The sequence below is a fragment of the Ambystoma mexicanum genome, chromosome 2q, assembly GCF_040938575.1.
Source record: "Ambystoma mexicanum isolate Mex_15411 chromosome 2q, UKY_AmexF1_1, whole genome shotgun sequence".
NCBI lineage: Eukaryota > Metazoa > Chordata > Amphibia > Caudata > Ambystomatidae > Ambystoma > Ambystoma mexicanum.
In genome coordinates this window covers 1,184,412,851-1,184,433,704 of record NC_090924.1, presented here as the reverse complement: position 1 = coordinate 1,184,433,704, position 20,854 = coordinate 1,184,412,851, and the positions used below count along the sequence as shown (strand labels likewise).

The 20,854-nt window shown below is 43.1% G+C and overlaps 1 protein-coding gene across 1 annotated transcript in view; it reads right to left on the bottom strand.

The window, feature by feature from the left end:
- MALRD1 (MAM and LDL receptor class A domain containing 1) overlaps positions 1–20,854 on the bottom strand; it is a 3,359,462-nt gene that overhangs the window by 2,650,864 nt on the left and 687,744 nt on the right. The window contains exon 19 of the mRNA XM_069646615.1: positions 13,864–14,231. Within this exon, the coding sequence (XP_069502716.1) occupies positions 13,864–14,231 (368 nt within the window). The remainder of the gene's footprint in view (positions 1–13,863; positions 14,232–20,854) is intronic.

Here is a 20,854-nt window from a genome sequence, read left to right as displayed (position 1 = left end):
TTTTCTTTGAAACTGTACAGTAATAAAAGATACTTGGATCTCTTCAACCCGTGATTGGCGCATTTCATTTGTGGTACTAAGCCTCGATATTTCTTTGGACTTTCAATCAGGGCAGCCCTAAATATCCCCAGGAATCAGCACATCTCTGACACCAGACGCAATCTATGTTGGCTCTCAGTAGCTCAAAGAATCTCCCTTAAGACGCTTGCCCTCACCCACAAGTGTCTGGCCAACCAGCCCCCATCTATTGGCTAGCCACTTCACACCTCATACCTCCTCCCGTCCTCAGAGAGTTGCCCAAGCCCACTGTCTCTCGCTTCCCAGGTTCAAGCTCCAGAAAGCTGGCGGGGCTAGTTTCCCGGTCCTAGCCACCAAACTGTGGAATTCAGTGCCCAAACCGCTCAGATCGGAACCCTCCTTCCACTGCTTCAAGTGCAAAGCCAAACTGTGGCTCTCCACTCAAGACACCCGTTAATTCCCTCAGGTCACGATTCCTCATCTGCTGCTGTCATTACTCGGCATGCACTTTGATTGTAAATATTATGCTTATACCCTATATGTAACTCTGACTCTATGGGCCTCATTACACGGATGGCGGTAAGGATTTACCGGTACCGGTAAAATACAGGTACCAGTAAATCCTTACCACCTTACTACGAGGTCCCTTTGCGGGTTGGGGGATTTAACGCCTGCTTTTTTGCAGGCGTTAAAAACCAACCCACAAAGGGACCCAGGGAGCTAATTACGGTGCCGCAATTTGCGGTACCGTAATTAGCACCTTCCCCATTCCCATTAAGCCCTATGGGGCAAAAATGGGAATGGGGAAGGGCAATGGGGGAAGGGAGAATTACCGCCCCGCCAACCTTGGAATGGGGCGGTAATTCCCCTTTCCGCCAAGACGGTGCCGTTATTTTACCCGCATGAACCATGGCGCTAATAGCACCATGGTCATCCGCCATTCGTGTAATGAGGCCCTATATATATTTTATGTGTATCTTATTTTTTTTTATTTTATTCTCATGTATTGTACATATACTCTGTATCTTGTCCTACTCTCTTCTTGCTGTATAATTCCCCTTGTCCTACTGGGCCTCATTACGAGGTTTGAGGTAGCCATGGCGCTATTAGCGCCATGGCTGCCTACAAACTCGTTCTGACTCCGCCCTGGTGAATGGAGCAATTACCGGTCCATTCCAAGGTTGGCGGGACCGGTAATTCCCCATTCACCAGGGCCATTGCCCATTCCCATTTGAGCCCCCATAGGGCTCAATGGGAATGGTGAAGGCGCTAATAATGGTACTGCAAATTGCGGTACCATTATTAGCTCTAGAGTCCCTTTGCGGGTCCCGTCCTTAACGCCTGAAAAAAACAGGCATTAAGGAAGGACCCGCAAAGGGAACTCATAGTAGGACGGTAAGGGATTACCGGCACCGGTGCCCTTATCAGTGCCGGTAATCCCTTGCCGCCCACCTCGTAATGAGGCCCACTGTCTTTCTGCTGTATAATTTGTCAACGTAACTGAAGATATGCACCCAGACGCCTTTGGGCCAGGCACACTACACAAATGAACAAAATACAAAATACAAATACAAACATTTTAGTTTACTGTTGAAGGGATAATATGTTCAACACCCGGCATTTTTTATGCAAATGCAAGAGAGTTCCTATGGGCATTCCAAGGATAGAAAGCATTATGAAGAAAGCCTTTACATTTAGAATGATTCCTTTGTCAGGGACAGGTGTTGCTAGGATGTCTTAAGTGAATACATTGTTACAAGTACCCACCAAGTTGTTGTTCATAGCAGAAGTACCCAGGAATGTAGCAGAAGGGGAGATCATAACAATACATTTCAAAACAGCACTGCATCGAGAGGACAGAGTAGTATTACATGGGGAAGGTGTTAGCTGGTGCACAGTCATAGCACTGGACTCAACACAGCATTTTAGTGACATGACCGATGATGGGCTATTTGAAGATGATGATACAGATGATGAAGTGATTTTTGATCTTTCCATTCCATATAAATTGCAAATGCGGTACAGGAAAGTACCTCATATAATATTGTTGGTTAAAAAGGTGCCATATTTCTTGCAACAAATATTGGCAAAAGTACCAAGTTTACTATGGACTAGCGGGCCATAAAATGTAGACCTGCTGAAAAGGATTGGATGATCTTACCCCGAGTCAAATAGTATCCCATGTCAAGGGAGGCAAACAAAGGCATTTATGAAATGATTGTGAACTTGATGTGACAGGGGATCACTGTAACTTCTGAATCTCAATGATGCACGGCAGTATACCCAGTGAATTACACCTCTTAAACAATATTGTAGAAGCAGAGTTTACAGTTTTGCCCAACCCAGCTACAATTCTGTGTAACATATCACCTACCACTACACATTTCACAGTGATTGGCCTAAAAAAATGCTTTGTATTCCATTCCATTGTACATAGGGTCTCAGTATCTCACAGTGTTTAACCATTGCGCGATATGAATCCAACACACAAGACTCCCACGGGGTACTACGAGTCCCCAGTGTCTTCAACAGAGTTTTACAGATGTACTTGGAGAATGTAATGACACCCAGTACAATTATACACCACGTTGATGATTTGGTGGTGTGCAGCACCACACAGGAAGAGAGCAGGACAGACTCAGTGATGTTACTAACAGTGTTAGCTGAGAAAGGATACAAAGTAGACAAATAAAAATTGCACTATTACCAGGAAGAAGTACTATATTTAGAACAGATTGTATCAACGCAAGGGAGTAGGGTGACACCTGATAGAGCAGAAGAAATTGCAAAAACACCCTGTCCAGTGACAGTGAAAGATCTACAGCTATTCCAGGGGCTATATAATTGTCACTTGTGGGTCTTTGAGTACATCACATATGTTCAGCCCCTTTTAGAAGGATTGAAGAAAGCACAGAAGGGGAAAAGGCATGTGTAACAACCCAGCGCATCCAGCAGAACATACGACCGCAGTGGCAGTTAAACAAACTCTGGTCATTATGGCAATGTTGGGGCTGGAGAGCCCAATCCAAGATGTCAGCTCTCTGTGATCAAACGTGCATGTCACCACGTTTGCATGACTCCCGACGTGACCTTCCCTGGTCAACAAGTACCAGGCAGTGGCTGAGCCTTCCGTTGCAACTGTGCTTTATAGTTGCAGAACGTAAGTTAGCTTGTTTGCCCACTTGCTCGTTTTCTCTCCTTTCAACCTTTGCCTGCTCTCTCCTCGCCCTCTGGCTTCAATACCTTGTACCCTGGTTTCCTTTTGGTTTGCTCTCTCTCTCCCTCCGTGGAATTATGCCTTCTTCTTTGCCTTTCTTCATATGTGTTCCACCCTTCTGCAAGGATCATCAGACATTCTTGGCTCCCGCTCACACTGGCGCTCACATCCAAACGCTTCTATGATGGATGCTGAACTTGCATATTGAATATTACGCAATTCACTGCCTAGCCTATTTGAACCAGACATTAGTTTTCCTGCAAAGCCCAGGCTATTCAGCAAGAAATTACACTACGGATTGGACCTCAGGGTTTTCCCTGTATTCTGAGAGGGTTTTCTCCCTTTATGAGACCCAGCTCTCTGGGTGGCCCCGGTGCCCCCAGGTTTCTTCTGGGTTGGAGTGATCGGGCTTATCCCTTCTCCCCAAAAGAAGGAAACACAAAGAAAAAAGACACAGATCCAGAAACCAAGCCTAAAAAGGTGAGAGCGAAATCTGACAGCATGTAATGTGGGAAGACAGATGGTCAATTTTTTTGAGGCCCTAAAAGAAGCAATAAGTACAGCCCCCGTGCTAGGGATACCAGATTACAAGAAAGAAATGTATTTATTCTCACACTAAAATGAATACGTGATGAAGACTGTCCTTGCGCATACAACTTCAATGGGGCACAAGCGGATGGCATATTAGAGTGGGATCTTAGATCCTTTGATGTGAAGACATTTTCCATGTGAACAAGCACTGGTAGTATCAGCTTTTGCAATAGAGAAATCATCTTCAATAATGATGATCTATGCAGTAATATTATACTACACAGTGAGCATCTGGAAATGAAGTCATACTGTCCAACCCATCAATAAACTTTGTTAGATGCCGCACAGTGAATAATGCAAGATGTATTGCTGAGACATTAGAGGGAGGAGAATGGGTTCCTGACTGCTCTACAGAGATATACATGATGATGTATCAACAGTAAAGAAAAACAAAGTTAGAGGGGGAAAGGTAGTATTCATTGATGATAGTTTAGAGCATAGAATTGAGGCATTCAGGTGCAGCAGCAATGAGGAGTAAGGATGATGATTTTGAGATTGTGGCAAGTATAGATTGCCAGCACGTTTTTCTGCACAGGCAGTTGAGTTAGTAGCAATGAGACAAGCATTCAAGGAGCTCAAGGACCAGGTAGTGACGTTATATTCTGACTCCGCCTATGTGATGTCTAAAGTACACGCAGGACTGTCACTGTGGTGAAGGAGGACTTCCAGAATGCAGACAGCACACCAGTACAGCATGCCATACTTGTGTTGAGTGCTACAAAAGGCGCTAGTTTGAATACAAAATAGTCTTCATATAGTTATATAGCCTTGTTTCATCAGTCAATATGCATTCAGAATTTTTAGATATACAATGTCCTAGCACTGTATGTAGGGGAACACATTAGTGATACACCCCCTTCTTGTTTGTTTTTCACTTCTCTTTAGGAGTAAGAACACACACCATTGGGAGAAAGTTTTTTTCCCGCAAGTCAACCGCCCTATTGAAATTAACGTCCTGAAGAAGATGACCTAAAAACTATGGTTATGAAACCGGTCGACCCTGTTATTGCATGAGCTGGTCTCATGTTTTTTATAAGATCTATGTAGTAAGCAATCTGACATGGACTGAAACAAATCAATGAGACCTCAGTGTTGTATTAAGTCTGTTTTATGAAGTTTATATGTGAAAAAGGATCAGACTGTTAAGGACCCTTATGAGTGTGTCACATCAGTACAAGGTGTTAGATCTTTCTAGTAGCTAGCACTACATTGGTCAATAAAATAAAATAGAATACAACGCTGTGCAGACCTTTCACTACTCTAACTGCACCATTGTGAATGACCTGTAGCCGATGAACATCAGAAAGTGGCAACCCAACGAGGAGACTACAACAATAATCGATCTTAGATCCAATTATAGCCCTTGCCAGTGTTTCGGAGTTTGATTCTGAGATCAAAGGCCTAAGACAGCGAAACAACTTGAGAAAGTTTGAGGCCGATGAAACAAGACTGTTCACTTGGGCATTCATATTCAGATTTTTGTCAAGATAAATTCAGAGGGTTTTTACCTTGCTCATAACCTCAATGTGGCAGCTGTCTATAAGAAAAGACTTATAGCCAGGTCCTAACTTCTCTAGTTTAACTCTGTGCCAACAAGTAGAAGCTCTGTCTTGGAGCCATTAATGGCTAAGCCATTCAACACCATCCAGTCCTGAATTTTTTTGTAAATTTCATTGATTCTTTGTTCATCTTCTACATGGGAACCAGATATGGGGATGACACATTGGGTGTCATCTGCATAATTTGCAAATATGATCCCCTCTTTCTCCAACATCTGGAAGAAGGGGATCATGAATATATTATAGAAGCAAGGCGACACGCACGCTCCTTGCGGGACACCATATAGAAGTGTTGTCGGTTTTGCTTCAGCCGTGTCACTGGCCGCTCTATTTTGTCTATTCTTCAGAAAGGAGTTAACCCAGTTTATCGCTTCATCCGAGAAGATGGCATTCTTCTTTAGCCTGGTGGACAATATGGCATGGTCCACCAGGTCAAAGGCAGCCGGCAGATCTAAAATCATGAGAGAGGTGTAGCCTCCATCCATCCTCTGAAGGAGATGGGATTTGTGGGCTAACAAGGCCGTCTCCGTACCTTGATTCAAGCGAAACCCTGACTGATATTTATGATAAATCTGATTTTGCTCCAAAAAAGTGCCGATCTGATTATAGGACCACCCTTTGAAATTAGCTATTTTCTCAAGTGACATCCCAATTTAGTATCAATCTTTGTTCTGCCTACCACCACTAGTCCAAAGGCATTGGTGAACACCTAAATGGCCTGTCAATGGAATGCTTTGCAAAATTGAAAGATAGGCTGAACAAAAACTGGTTGCACTGCCTTCCCCTGGCCCTACACAATCAGCCAAGCTCAGATCACCACCTCACGCCTGATTAAATAGTGAGGGTCAGAAGTATGCACATCCACATTGCTCCTCGCATGTGTGCTTGATTGGATGGAGAGAGTTCTGTGACTGTGCTCCGCAATGAGGTAATTGATTACTTAACTACATGACTGAATGTCTGAAATGCATTTCTCAACTGATAAAGGTGTGGCAGGGGGGCCAAGAAGCAACCAACGACAACATAGAGGGAATTTTAGAGGTATATGCAGTGATAACCCCTTTACAGATTTTCCCAGGTGATCTAATCTATATGAGGAACTTTTTCTGATAGTGTCACAAGCCACCATTTTAGGGCCCATTTACTGTCCAGTATGCAACCAACACTGCAGCAAAAGTGCACAGCAAGAAAGTTTTGGTATATATAGGGGATGTGCCTTGAAACACTTGTTTATAGGTGCGTTATAAATGCTGTATCATATTATACCATGTGAAAAAGTTTGTAGGCATGGAACTCCTGCCTGACGAATAGGAGCAAGAAGAAGGAGAAGAAGAGGTGACCAGACCACAGATGAGGAAGAGAGTGAGAGCTAACCAGCAATGCAACACATGTACTTCTCAAGAGCTAAAGACTCTGTCACTTTACTCTCTCATCATGTGAAGAGAAAGAGATATCTGGAGGGATGGACTCCATAAGTCTAATTATTGGTGTTTTTGTTCTTATTTTCCTTTTGTTGTTTTTTGGTTCATATATACAATAGCAGCATGATTTTTTAGTGCTAATTGATATTGATATTTTATTTTTATTGTATCACGCTCATACACATGTGTTTCATAGCATGAGTAATGGTAATGCTACCAAAGACAACAGTTAACAGGAGCAAAGGAATTACACAAATTAGGCAAGAAGTGGCCAATGATGAATTTCTCCAGAGACAACATTTCAAAGGTTATATTCAGAAAATAAACAATCTTTGGTACACATATATGACTAAGGTGGTAAGGGAGAAATCAGATCAAACTGCATCGTTTGTTCACTCCTGTTTGCATTGAGTGACTCCAGATTGTTTGTGGCAGAGGAAATACCAGTAAACGGGGCACATTGCTTAACTGTTATTGCATTATGCAAGACAAGGGGACTATTCCAGGGAAGTTTGTCTTCATTAAAAATGGGTGACAAAAGCTAATTGCCTTACTCCCTGCCAAGACAACTTTATCAAGAAAAAACAATAGTGAATAGGGTGATGAAATACACACTGTTGGGGCCACAAAGGGGAGAAGTAACAGTAACTGATCATCCAACTGTTTCAATGTACTGTTAATCAAGGAAAAGAGATAACCTTTTTCTGGGCTAGACCACAGTTACACATAGCTGGATATGTGTTTACCTCTCTGAGTTATGATGTAGAGCAGAGGCGCTTGCAGGATTCTCATGGTATCCTGTAGAAAATGGTAACAAAAAATGCATAGAAGAACGGGAACAATATGCCAGACTGTTGACATGGTGGAGGACGAAGAAGGGCCAGTATACATAACAAGGTTAGAACACCCATTTTTATTTTAGAAATAATGGCACAGTGGAGAAAGTAAACAATGTGGGGTGTAGATACATCATGGACACGTCATTTATAAGAGTTGACACAGCAGTACTAATGCATGACAAATGGGCATGTGGTTCAAGGTCCTATATCCATCTCCTGCCACATTGGGGTGGCATATGCTCGCTAGCAGTGTTACACGCACTAGCACTGGTGGTGCCCCAAAGTGAGATGGTGAAAATAGTAGCCTAGCCTCTGGTATAAGATGACAAAAAGCAGAAAGGATACGAAACGTAACAACACACAAAACAAGACAATTATTTTTCTAAGGCTTCTAATGATGCATTGGACAATATCCCATCTGAGCACAGACTGTTTAGCAAGGCAGCAATGTTCTTTGCATCTCTCCTCACCCAGCAGCAAATGCTAAATTGTTGCATATATCAAGATGGGAGTTACTGCAGGCCATACAAAACACTGAAAAAATCCTGTTAAGGAAGAGCTGAGAGTCCTCATATTGATGACTCTCCTAAATAGGTGTGTCCTCGACCTCCTCACTGCCATGTAGGGAGGCATTTGTGCAAAAATTGTCTCAAGCTGTTGAACATTCATGTTGGCTCATGATGAGAAAAATGGGAGCTTGACAGAAGCGATCTGTGCCCTGCAAAATGTGCTCACAAAAATGGTCCAAGAAACTATTGAGGCTGAAGATGAAGAATGGTTTATGGCTCTGTTCTCGTGGGTGCCTACCTGGCTAGCTAATGCATTCAAAATACTAACAGCAATCCTAGTTTTGGTATTAACAGGCCTCTGCGTCTTGCAAATAATATTCTTCACTTTGAAGATCTGCCATTGTATTTTTAGTTGGGATCAATCCTAGTTAAATGTTGTGTTCATTTCTCAAATAACTCTTTTATGGAATTTACTACTTGCTTTTATTATTTTTTGGAGACCATCCAGGGTAGTGTTAAAGTGCACTCTTTAATTGAAACGTGAAATGGTGTTTGAAGCAGAATTGCTGAGCAGTCATTTGTCAGAGAGCGAGAATGAGAAATTTTGCAGTGTTCGAAAATCACAGCCAACCACGTTTGAAGGCAAATGATAGAGGCAACACTCAGGATAATGCAGGACTCAGTCTCCAAGTTACACTCATTATGCGTGCGGGAAAATGTGGGTACAGACATGAGCCCCCTCCAGAAGAGTGGTCATTTCAGACAGCCTGGACAAACGCATGAATAGTTTAGATTGTTGATGAAATTTGACTGTAGTAGTTAAGTATCCTAGTTCACCAACAACTTGCCAAATATGTGTGTTAGGTTATATGCACCTATTGCCTAGAATGCATTTCCAGAAGAACTGTATTTTACGTATAGCATTAACATTCAATATTGGAATTGAAAACAAAATGATATGATATGATATGTCAATTATAACAAACCTGTACAGTGTTTCTAGGCATGACAAGACAAGGAGGTGGAAACAGAAGGAGGACAAAACAACCATTTTACTAGGCCTTGTGTCATTCATATTGTGCAAGTGCAGGTAAGAGGGAGGGGATAAGTGATAGGTGGGGGCAGAAGTTTAGGTAACTCAATAAGTGCGGTCAAATGGAGGATCATAAGTGCAGTGAGAAGGGACTGTAGGGTTGCAGTGCCGGTGGGGTCAGGAAGCAGTGCAAGGGCAACTGGACTTGCAGGAGCCTGGGCTTGAGTTCAGTGGGTGGCCAGGTGACCAGTGCACGGAGCAGTCAGGGACATCAGCAGGGGAGAAGAAGAGAGAAAGTGGAAGCGAAAACGAAGGTCTTGATTTTCTTCTGGAACCAGGAAGGTCTTGATTTTCTTCTGGAACCAGAGGTGGTTCTGCTCGAGTTTGGGAGAGGCAGGGAGGCTGTTCCAAAGGGAGTCCCAAGCCGAGGAAAGAGATCTGCCCCCCACTCTCTGCTTGGAGAAGCGTCTGACAATCAAAGAGTTGGAGGTGGATGAGGGGGATCTTGAGAATGAAGATGTTTAGGAAGAGAAGGTTTGAGGTACTGCAGTCTCAGGCCACAGAAAGCCTTGTGGACGATGCAAAGGGTCTTGAACTTGATCCTTGCAGCCACAGGGAGCCAGTGAAGAGATTTCGTAGCTGGAGATATATGATCACTTCGCTCCCATGCATAAAGAATGTAGAAGGAGCACTACAATCTTGGTATTGGAAGGATAGCTTAGGGTCTCGGGGGGATAGCTCAGGGGCAACATGCTCACCTTGGAAGCAAGACGACACAGAGCATCACAGGTTCAATCCCTGGGTCCGTACTTAGAAACCACTGGATATTAAGTGCGTTATAAATAACCTATCATATCATAAGCACCTGGGGTAAATAAGCCCAGGCTACAGGAGCAGCATACCTCCCCTCTCCTGGAGTGATCACTTTCTCCTTTCCTCTCATCTCTCCCTTTCTATTCCTCAGGCCAAGCCAACTCCAGCACTACCACCTACCTTCTCAGTCATCTGACCCATGAAGCGTGTGTCAGTTGAGGCTTTCGCCATCACTTTCTCTCCCCCTCCTCCTCCTCTGGCTGAGTCATGCTCCACTCTTCTATCTCTGATACACTTGATGTCCTTGCCCCTGTCATGAGGATCTGCTTGAAGCCCAAAGCCAAGTGCAACTCCTGGTATGACTCTGACCTTGTCACCCTTAAACGAAAGTGCAGGGTAGCTGAGAGGAAATGGCTAGCTTCTTTTGCATCATATGACAAACTGGCCTACAGCCTGCTCCAAAGGCAAAACCAGCTCTATGTCCCAACTAATAAGAGAGCCACATCAAAGCCTGCATCTCTGTGGCATCTAAAAACTCAGCCAAACTATTTAAAATCTGCAAGTAGCTGGCCAATCCTGCTGCAGTATCTACCTTTTCTACCCCCTCCCAGGCCCTTTGCACTGCCCTGGCTTCTCATTTCATCTCTAAAACCCAGGACATCCTGTCCACCATCTCGTCCTCTCCTCCTCCTGTGTTTACTCTCTCCTATACCTCCAGGCACCCTGTGGACACCTCTCCTCCCTCGTTCCCTTCCTTTCCTCTGTTATCCCCTTACAAAGTTTCTAGACAAGTCCGATCTATGAAAGTTCTACCACGTTGGGACCACATTGACACCCTTGCTCTTCCCCTGGCTGACTTCTGCAGCCACTCTTTCACCACTGGAACCTTCCCTTCCCTCCTGAAGCACTCTCTTGTGCACCCTCTTACCAAGAAACCCTCAGCCGCCACCTCCTGCCCCGCAAACTATGGCCCGATCTCCATCACTTAATTCCTGGGCAAATTCCTGGAAAAGCTGGCCATCTCCCAGCTTAATCTTCACACTGAATCTGTTGGCTGTTTCCAGGACCATCAGTCTGGCTTCAGAGCAGCCAGAAGCACAGGTAATGCTCTCCTGAACATCCGTGAAGAACTGCTCTCTAACCTTGATTCTAATCTCCCAGCTGTCCTCATCTTACTAGATCCCTCTTCTGCCTTTAACAGTCAACTATGCCATCCTGCTCAATCGTCTTGTGATAACCTGCGTATCACCAATCAGGTCCTGGCCTGGCTGACCTCTCTGATCGACCATCCCAGGTCCAATGTGGGTCCTTCATTTCCTCTATCTCACTACCTGTGGGGTTCCCCAGGGGTCTAACCTCTCTCCCTGGCTGTTAAACCAATACCTGGCACCTCTCTTCCACCACATTACTGCTCTCTGCTCCAACTTTCAGTGCTATGCGGATGACACCCAGCTTGTTTTCAGGCTCCCCTTTGCTACCTCTTCTCCTTCTCTGATCTCTGACTGCCTCTCTGCTATCCAGGAGTGGTGTGTCAACAACAATCTCGGCCTTAATGTCACTAAGACAGAGATTCTCCTCATTGGCACACCTGCACCCTCCTTTCCTGTCACTCTCTGGCCGGCCTCCCTTGGCCCGCTTCCTCTTCCCACTTGTGAGGCTAAGAACCTCAGGATCATCTTTGACTTCACACTCTCCTTTTCTCCTCACATCTCTGACATCTCTAAGAAGTCACACTACCAGCTGCACCTCCTCAGAGGTATTCTTCCTTTCCTCTCCTTCCCCCAGAAGCTCACTGTCTCCCGAGCTCTGGTTCTCTCGAAGCTGGACTACTGTAACAGTCTCTATCTAAATCTGCCTGCCTCTACTCTCCGCCCTCTGCAACTTATCCAGAACAGGACTGCGAGACTTGTCCTTGGCCTCAAGCCAGGGATCGTATCTCTCCAGGCCTGAAATCTCTACACTGGCTTCCAGTGGCTGCGAGGATTAAGTTCAGAACCCTCTGCATTGTCCACAAGGCCTTCTGGGGCCTGGGGCCTAAATACCTTCAACTCTCTCTTCCTAAATATCTTCCTTCTGGAGCTCTTCGCTCATCCGTCTCCAACTCCCTCAGGGTCAGCCGCTTCTCCAAGAAACAAGTTGGAGGTAGATCTCTTTCCACGCCACAGGCCTCCCTCTGGAACAGCCTTCCTGCCTCCCTGAAACTTGAGGAGAACCATCTACGTTTCCGGAGGCACCTCAAAACCTTCCTCTTTGCTTCTGCCTTCTCCCCCCCTCTCCCCTGCTAAATTCTTGACTGAAACTGCACTCAACCTGCAATTGGGCCGCTCTCCACTTGCACTGCCTCCCTGGCAATCCCTGCACTGCGGGACTGTCTCTGTATCCCTACAGCCCCCCTTATCAGCACTTCTCTGCACTTACCTTGCACTTGCCACCAGTCTGGCCCTATTATGTATCTGTTGTTCCACTACCCTGTACTGCACTTTCCCCTTGCACTCTTCCCTTCCCTCCACCCATGCACTTGCACGATCTGAATAACACCTGGCCTAGTAGGATCGTTGTCTGTCTTCCCTTTGTTCCCCCCTCCCTGCCTCGTCGCGCCTTGAAACACTTGTGTATAGGCGCGTTACAAATGCCATATCATATCATATCATATCACAATGTTGGAAGTGTATTCAATGGCGAGGTGCAAGTTCATTATCTTTGACTGAAAGGTTGTCAGAGAATGTGTGAACTGTGAATACATGTGTATTTTATTATGACATGGAATCCATTTCTGTTCAGCCTTAGTAGCTTTACTCCTAAATGCTGTACTCATTCAGCCATTGTCCTCTTTTCATCTTTGACAATGTATGTGCTAAATTTTATAGATAGTTTTTAGAAAGGTTTTCCTTCAATATTTCCTCAATAGACAAATTGCACTATTTTTAATAGCCGGTGTTTTGTAGAAATTAATATCATTTAGTATAATTTGTTTTTGTTATTATATGTCATCACTATCAGACATCTCTAGTTTAATAAAGGGATGCACAGTCAATAATTCACATGAAAAAAGCATGGATAGCATAGAGTTGTGAGACTGCATAAACATGTATCTTCAGAGCTCTCCATGCTGTTTTACATATTTGTATGAATGTGTGTAACTAAAGCATAGAAATCAGTGCGTTACCAGCTGCCGAAGCCCCTTTACGTCCATTTAAAAAACATTTTTTTTTAAATGCGGAAGTGTCGCTTACCGCATTTTGCATGGATTCTGCCTGGTGAAAACTCAACCTGAACGGAGATGCAGGTGGATTTGATGAACACATTATATGATGGGGAACTAATAATTATCTTTACACTCCTCCTCACAGAACCTTGCAAGAAACTCCTCACATTGCCATGTTTAACAATGTACTGGCAATGGCAGGTCTACGCCCTTACAATTCAAACCTTGCAGCACACTTCCCGTACACAAATGAGGCCCTTACTGATCCTGTAATTCACGCACACATGCAGGGGTCAGTGGCATGACCCCAAACCTTTAAGCCTCACATTTTCAGTCTTTTGAATGTCACTAAGCTGGGGCTTCTGTTATGGTGTACACATGCTATCGATAATGTTCTGCCGCTGCTGCTTTCAAACATAATAATAATGTATGTATTTGGAAGTTTGGTTGGACAGTGTAGGAATTTGAGTTTTATTCCAGACGTCCAGTATTTTTCCTTTCCAATGCATAACAAAGGGACCAGAGAAGCTTACCACGTTTATATTGTGATATTCCTGATAATGTATCACCCATTTTCTTGATCAATAATGCGTCTGTGTGCTGTCTACATCTTACTTCCCACAGTTTCACCTTGTGCGTGTTCAACAAAAGTACTTACTGCAATTGACCTCATCGGATCCATCACCACAGTCATCCACCAGGTCGCAGCGTAGCTGACGCTCAATGCACGCCTTTGATTCGCTGCACCAGAAATGTGTTGTCGCTTCACAGGTCGCTGCTGCGGGCGGAAGTGCACAGTTCTCAAATGCAATATCATCGATTGCAGAGATGCCATCATAGAATCCAAGGCTGATCTTATTGAAGGACAGGTGGAAAGGGTCTGTGATGCGGCCAAGCTGAACGTACGCCCTCGACCATTGGTCTCCTTGATTGTACAACACTTTCCAGAGCACGGTGGAGTCCTTCAGACCCTCAACATGGAGACGCATCTCTGCTGCACCGACTGACAATCCATAGTTATAGTACCTGTAAGAAAGGCAGAAGATAATTTTATACATGTTACAATTTTACTTTGAATGCAATGCTTCTTCTTATGCTTTCCAGGTAAATAGACAAAACCTTTCTGCAGATTAATTGCTGGTAATTATAATTACGTTTCTACTCTTGCTTGGAACATGCTTATACCTTGATTCAAGTAACTATATTTTCTGGAGAGTGGAAGGAGAGGGCGGGCAATTTGTCAATAATGGTTCTACCAGGGGAGGAAACAGTGGGGTCACATAACCCATCCTCAGGTAGAGTGGGTAGTGGAGGGTTTGTGGACCTAAGTGTCAGGGAGGAACCATTCAATAGGAGGGGTTTGGGCTCCTTTCTGAACTGTAGCACTTTAAGTACCAGACAGTACTGCCACTCAATCATACCTTTCTTGCTTATGTACCATAACTGGAGCAGAGAAGGAAGGAAGTTCGGGCAGCATGACCTCTGTGTCAAGTAAGAGTTGGATTAGCAATATGGGCTAACAATTGGTCTCAACCTCACCACAAAGCCCATCTTTTTTGTTACATCCCTTACTCCAGGAGCTTGTGATGTAAAGATAGTAGGTCAACAGGCACATAAAAAGAACACACTCACCACAAACCAAAATCATGTAAAATTGGTGCATTCATGAAATCTTGGACCCATCTCATTAAACTGAAAAGGTGTAAAGAATCTTTAAACAAATTGAAGCGGGGGTGGGGGCAATTCTATAGCCAAAATATGGTTTGATCTTTGAGATGCTAAACTGTCCAAAAATAGAGTAACATTGAATAGAAAGGGAGGTGAACAATGAATTTGTCCTTAATGAAATTAAACTGTTGAATGCTTTAGAAATAGGATACACTCGGTTGTTACACCACACTAATGAGATTATTTTTTAAAATATTTTAAAGATCGTAAAAAAAAACACCAGTAAAAAAGTCTTGTGGGGCGTGTGTCTATATGATAAGGAATAGTGGGTGTTATTATTACCAAAATCAATATATCCATGTTTGAAATAAGAGCGAAGTATGAATGGCTGAGTCGGCCCCTACAGGATTTTGTCTTGTGCCGTCTGCATTGGTGGTGTACATATTACATTGCGGTAGCATATTTGTTTTTTTATGTATTATTATTAATGTGTTACACTAAAAACTTCACACATTCAATCTATTCATGAGTAGATAAATTCATACATAATTATAAAAAAAAAACCATTGGATAATACACTTAAAATGCTAAAAACACAATAAAAACTAGCAATTTAAAACGTAATCATTTAATTTCACAATATACATATCCATATTTGTGGTCACAATCAGTCCGATTCTGTAAAGTGCAAAGTGCAAACTCTTACCCTTTGTATTCATGCATGTCCTCCAAAAAGCGGTGCTTTTAATTGTCTCCAAATTATGAACATATCTACCCAAATGAGAAATATGTACTGGCCCAAGGCTTCCACATTTTGTCAACACATGCTTGGAGGACTATTATATCTTGCTGTTCATACACAAGCAACAGGACCTTTTATCTGATGGCATTTTCAGTAGCGCACCAGTTTTCAACGGGAAATATAGAACACCAGTCCCATTGCTCCAGCTTTTGCTCAAATGGCTCATAATGGTCCACTTTCCAGTTTGAGTGTCAATCAATAGTTAAACATGTTTCCAAAACAGCACTCACAAACTTCGCAGTCCCCCTTTGCTGCATTTCCAATCCCAGTGTTTGCAATAAAGGGCATTTGGGGTTAATCATGGCCTTAATATAGAGTATTCCAGGTTGCTTTAGTACCATAGCCTCCATGTAGATAAGACCTAATTCAAGTCACAGTATCTTCATGGGGACACAAGTGGGAAGAACCAACATTTTTTGCCAAAAGCAGCTCTCTATTTTTCATACCCATAGAAATTCCAGCCCGTATAAGATCTGATGGCAAAAACACTGTTTAAATAGACATTTTGTACCATCAAGTGTCAAACCTCCCGTCTGACCAGTAAACCTGGGTATAAGTACTGTAATCTGGGATGCCTTTCTGCCACAAGTATTAATACATTCTGAGCAGACTAGTCCCTGCTCCATCTCCACTGTGAGGTATCTATAACAATCTAAATATGCCAGCTCTTGACCCATTATTAATAGCTTGGGCTTTCTTACTTTGGAATTATTAAACAAAATCACCTGGGTTTTGTTCCTGTTTGTTATTAAGTGGTTTACCTCAGCATATCTCAAAAATTTGCTTGTTGAATTTATTAAACCCGAAAAAAGTGTGATCCAGGATCACAAGCTCGTCTGCACATGCTAGGCAAGCCAGATGTTGAGACACAAATTTGGGGGGACAACTTGCCACCTTCAACAGGCTATGAGGCAGGTCAGCCAGGTATAGATTGAAGAGCAGGGGGGCAAGGACACAGCCCTGCCTTACACCACTCAAAATAGGGACAGGGCTCATCAATGCCCACGCCATACAGCTTAACCTTGAACCATGTTGCCCTCATAAGAAACCTTCACATAGTGTAGAATATCTTCTGGACATCCAAGGACCTCTAATTTCTGCCACAATTTCGATCTACAAACCGATCAAGGCTGCTTGGAAATTGACAAAGTGTGCATATATTCCAGGATTATTTTTTGTTTCTGCTCTCACTGTGAACAGGTCCATCATCCTTAGATTATATGTGGTTGCCGACCCTGGTCTGAATTCCATTTGGAAATGGTCAAGAATTCCCATTGGCTCCACCCATTTCTGCAATTCACCCGGAATGAAAGACGCAAACATATTCCCCGTCAAAACCAATATAGACAAGAGTCTATAGTTGCTGGGTACCACACAGTAGCCTTTTTTAAAGACCAGTATTAAGGTCACCTTCTTCCAGGAATGGGGGATTTTACCAATTTCCAGCAGTTTATCAAACAAAAGTTCTTTGATTGTGGCCCAGGTCTCAGGGTCGTGTTTCAACACTACGTTGGCCAGACCATTTGCGCCCAGTCACTTTGAAGCCTTTAATCTGCCAATGTAATACAGTATATCAGATCAATCAATTTGTACTCCAGTTTTAAAATGTTCACTCCTCAGACTAAGTTTCTTCTCTATTTCATAGGCAAGGTTTACGGTTAAGTATTCCTTCCATTGAGCCTCATTCACAGGATTAAGATCTTTTTATGTCTATTACCTTTAGCCTCACCCAGGATGTTCCATATATTCAGCGAGTCTCCAGAATTTAAGGCCACTAAGACACATCTAAATGATGACCGCCACCAGCACACCCAATTTCTATACTTATTTTTGATGTTTATAACTATTACTGAAGCAGTGCGGAAATCACAGCCACTTTTGATGGTGTGACGGACTTGACCTCACATTTGCCTCTTTTTGTCCCTTATCGTTTTATCAAATGCAATTTTTTTCTTGCCATCACACATGATGGAGGAGGAATGTACTGCAATCTCACTGGAGAACTGTTGGAGCAATTTCTCAATACCCTCCATATCCAATGATTTTATTTTCAAATATAGACTAGTCCCTTCTTTATAAATACACCTCATAGCTCCTGCTATGTTTTGTGCGGACCAATAAATACGATTTACAGCATGATTTGATTCAATTGCACCAATTATTTTAGTCGATTTTATCATCCCGTTAAAACCAAGAGAATTGGTAACTGTGGCATGGTCACTAAACTTATTTGGTGTTATGGCCATGCATTTTATTGCATGCACACAAGGAGGATTAACAAAAATATACTCTAGCGTAGCCTTTTTTCTGGGTGAGAACCAAGTATAGTTCCCAGGGCAATCACCCCTGCTTTGCCCATTCATTAAACATAATTCCTATTCCTCCAAGTAGTTTATCCAATTCCTGCCCTAAACATTTGATTTTTGCTGCCTCATGGTACTTTTACTTTCAACATATTCAAGTTTCCCAATGGTAATCTCCCCCCCCCAGTACCACAAAATAACATTTTTCCCCACAGTTCCTTCCCACAAATAAGTCATTCAAAGCCTCGAAAATGGCATTCGTAAAAGTGGCACCCACAGGATCATAAACATTAACAACCTACATTTGCCTCATGTCCTCTGCTATAACATACTACACTTCCACTGCTAAGATGTAATCCTGACATTGCATCTTATTTATCTTGCAGGCAGAGAAGGACGGTTTTAAAGCTATCAACAGGCCACCATACAGTCTTCCAACCTCTCTCTTTTTCGCCACAGTTTGAAAGGTATGATAGCCGTAAACATATAGGGCCTCCTTATGTCCCGTGCGGTAACCGTGGCGCTAGTAGTGCCATGGTTGCCGCCGGTATTTTACCGATTCCGCCATGGTGAATGGCGGAATTACCGCCCCATTCCAAGGTTGGAGGGGGGTAATTCCCCATTCACCATTGGCCCTTCCCCATTCCCATTTTTGCCCCCATAGAGCTCAATGGAAATGGGGAAGGCGGTAGTTACGGTACCGCAAATTGCGGTACCGTAATTTCCTCCAAGGTCCCTTTGCGGGTCCAATCCTTAACGGCTGGGAAAACCAGCCGTTAAGGTAGGGACCCACAAAGGGACCTCGAAATTAGGTGGTATGGGGTTAACGGCGCCGCCTCCTTTTACGGCGCCGTTAACCCCTTACCGCCTGGGTCGTAATGAGGCCCATAGTTTTATCAGCATTCAACTTTCCTGCAGCATAAATATTTGATTAAGTAACAACATATTCAAAGATTATTTAGAACCCAAGAGGTGCCTGAATCCTCAGGTGTTCCCATGACATAATATCCAAACTTCAAACTACATTAATCGTAATGGTTAGGAGCGATTCAACCAATCATTTCAAGACATGCTGCATTTCCTTTAGTTTTATTCCACTTGCCCACCCCGCTTATTCTTAATGCCAAATAAAAGTTGACAATAGCAACATATCTTTCACTCTTTCTAAAATCAGGGTCAGGCTTCTCGGGGTCCACATCTGATTCCACGCCCAAATGTAGAAATTGCGTGCGATAATTATGAATCATTGAGACTGTCTCATCATTTTTACAATGAATCTGAGTGATATTTGGGTTGATGTACTCCATCGGCTCAACAATTCGACGTCCTCCATCACCAATATGTGCAAATGAGGAATTTGCTTCATATTTTGTAACAGACCAGACCGATTTATCCATTTGTTCCTGGTTTTCTGGTGTACATTTTTTACCATTATTTTATTCCCTAGTGCCCTTGTGATAGTTGTTTTGCATTAACTAAAACCGCCTGCTCATTAGAGCCAAAAAAAAATTTCTCTTTCGGGTGTTGAACTATATTCAGTACCAATTGGTCTAGTCATTGGTAGCTCACTGTCCTGTGCTGAAACACCCAATTCCTCTTCAGAATGAATACTGAATTCAACCCTTCAAATCCTGCGAGCTACTCACAGCCAAATTACCTATCACCAACAGTCGAACCCTAACCATCCATCTACTGTACAGGTCCCCAGGCCCAATTGGCACATTTGAGGATGATCTGTCGAACCTGCTCTCTAATAATATGAAAGAATCTTCACATATATTAGTGTTAGGTGACTTTACCCTAGGTTTTAACGACCTAGAGGATAAACATGCAACAGTGATAGCAGCCACACTGACTGAGCATGGCTTCACCCAAAAAGTGCATGCCTCTACCCATATCAAAGGTAGAATCCTTGACTGGTAAGCCGATTTAAACTGTTCATCCACTGTCCTAAATATAACCCCTCAACCTTGGACGGATCATTACCTGATAGATTTCACACTAAAACTAGACAAATCAATGCCTAAAGCCGTGGCCATAGACCCCCCGCTACTTAGAAGATGTAAAAAAAACATCACAATCGACAACCTAATGCCACTGCTCCTGCCTTCTCTTAACTCTATCCCCATGGATGCCGACCCTAACTTCTTAGTCGAGGCATATAACAACACTATGACCAAAGCGCTAGACACCATCGCTCCAGCTAAACTCTGAAAAAGCAAACCAAAAGCCCACTTGAACACTTGGTTTACTCCCCAACTCAAAGAGCTAAGATTCAAAAAAAGAAAATAGCTAACAAACACAAGAACGAAATAATCAACACAAAAAACAATGTTTTTAATGAAAGAATTGCAAAAGCTAACTCTAATACTAAGGAGCTTTTCATGATCCTCCGGGAGCTCGAATCCCAAATACCAGTTGTAGGTAACATTGTAAAAGATAAACAGTGGTGCACGAATATTAAAAATGCACTCACTAACAAAATAATCTCACTTCAAACTAAAATAAAAAAAAAGAAAGCTTCCCTGATACCGAACACAAGCACTACTACCCCATTGCCTATACCAATGCCTATAACCCCAATTGGGGTAACCCCTTTCAGCTTCACTAAGGTGACGATCTTGGAAACAGAGAAAGTTATATTGTCCTTGAAGCCGTCTAATTGCAAAGGGGAAAGTTGCCCTGCTCAAATAGTGAAAGATGCAGCCAGAGACTTAGCTCCTTTCATAACTAAACTCATAAATGCTTCCTTTAAATCGACCTGTGTCCCTGAGAGCTTAAAAGAATCTTGGGTCCTTCCCCTACTAAAGAAACAGACATTGGACATCTCTATCCCTACAAATTACAGTCCTATTACAACGGTCCCTTTTCTTCTT